Source organism: Haplochromis burtoni, unplaced genomic scaffold (genome assembly GCF_018398535.1).
Source record: "Haplochromis burtoni strain Fernald_Lab_line unplaced genomic scaffold, NCSU_Asbu1 Contig_140, whole genome shotgun sequence".
NCBI lineage: Eukaryota > Metazoa > Chordata > Actinopteri > Cichliformes > Cichlidae > Haplochromis > Haplochromis burtoni.
This window is the reverse complement of record NW_024582501.1, coordinates 52,300-53,323: the sequence shown is the minus strand read 5'-3', so window position 1 is coordinate 53,323 and position 1,024 is coordinate 52,300. Positions and strand designations below refer to the sequence as shown.

General features: G+C 38.6%; 1 protein-coding gene across 1 annotated transcript in view; it reads right to left on the bottom strand.

Moving 5' to 3' along the window:
• LOC102295694 (complement C3) overlaps positions 1-1,024 on the bottom strand; it is a gene marked incomplete in the record, with an annotated part of 24,331 nt that overhangs the window by 17,838 nt on the left and 5,469 nt on the right. Inside the window, 1 exon segment of the mRNA XM_042224530.1 lies at positions 428-510. Coding sequence (XP_042080464.1) covers positions 428-510 — 83 coding nt within the window.

The window sequence follows — 1,024 nt, the reverse complement described above, 5'->3', positions numbered from 1 at the left end:
GATGTTCTCTAATTTTAGTTAACCTCACTTGTGTTCCCACTGGTTTCCTCTCACATTGTCCTTTGTTGTGTCCTTCCTCATGCCTTCCAGCTCTGTTTCCACATTTTTAGTTTTTTTGCTCCCACCCTGCTACTGTGTAGGACTTTTGCATTCCGTTTAAAGTAAAGCATTAAAGGTAATTTTGAATTTGATTCCTACCTTCTTGGGTCCCAAATCCTGCTTGGCACACAGCTATTTCATGACAACGTGATCTTTACATTGCAAATGATGCTCCATATTAGTGAATAAGCAAGAGTGTGCTACTAATATGGTGACAGCCAAAAATGCTTAGAGACTTCAGAAACAGAGCTTCACAAGGCGGTGGCATGATACCTACATCCATCTTTTAAATGCAGTCTATGATGAAAATGCCCATGAGATAGCTCACCATAATCCTTGACCTCAAATTCTGCAGAATAGCTCAACTGTGGTTTACTCTGGAAACTCGCCATCACTTTCCACAGTCCAGTGCTTTCAAAAGACAAACACATGTACACAGAGTCAGACTGACATGTGAAGGATGTCTTCCAGGACGATGGCATGTTTCAGTGGCTAATTCTGTTGCTGTTTTGGTTTTCTCAATTCCCTAAAGACTCATCCAATTTAAATGTGCAGAGCTGAATCCCCAATTTAATACACTCATAGTGCTTAAATACCAGAATGATGTGTGTGTAGTTTGGCATATTTTTGTTTTTAACTGAGACATGGTGATGCTTTTAGATGAGTAACATAAATGCTAACATGCATATGTTGAAATGCTGATGTTTATGAATAATTGTAAGTGTGTTTGCCAGGTTTTGTGTGTTAAGCAGAATCCACTTTTACTGTATTTGCTGAAAGTTTCCTTTGTTTATCTTTTAATGTCTACTTTAATGTCTGCTTTAGTGACATCACAACAAGCTTGGATAAAATCCTATGCACACCCTTTTCAGCAAAATAGGGAACATCTTGCTGCCAGACACGAACACCTTTTTGTGATGAAAAC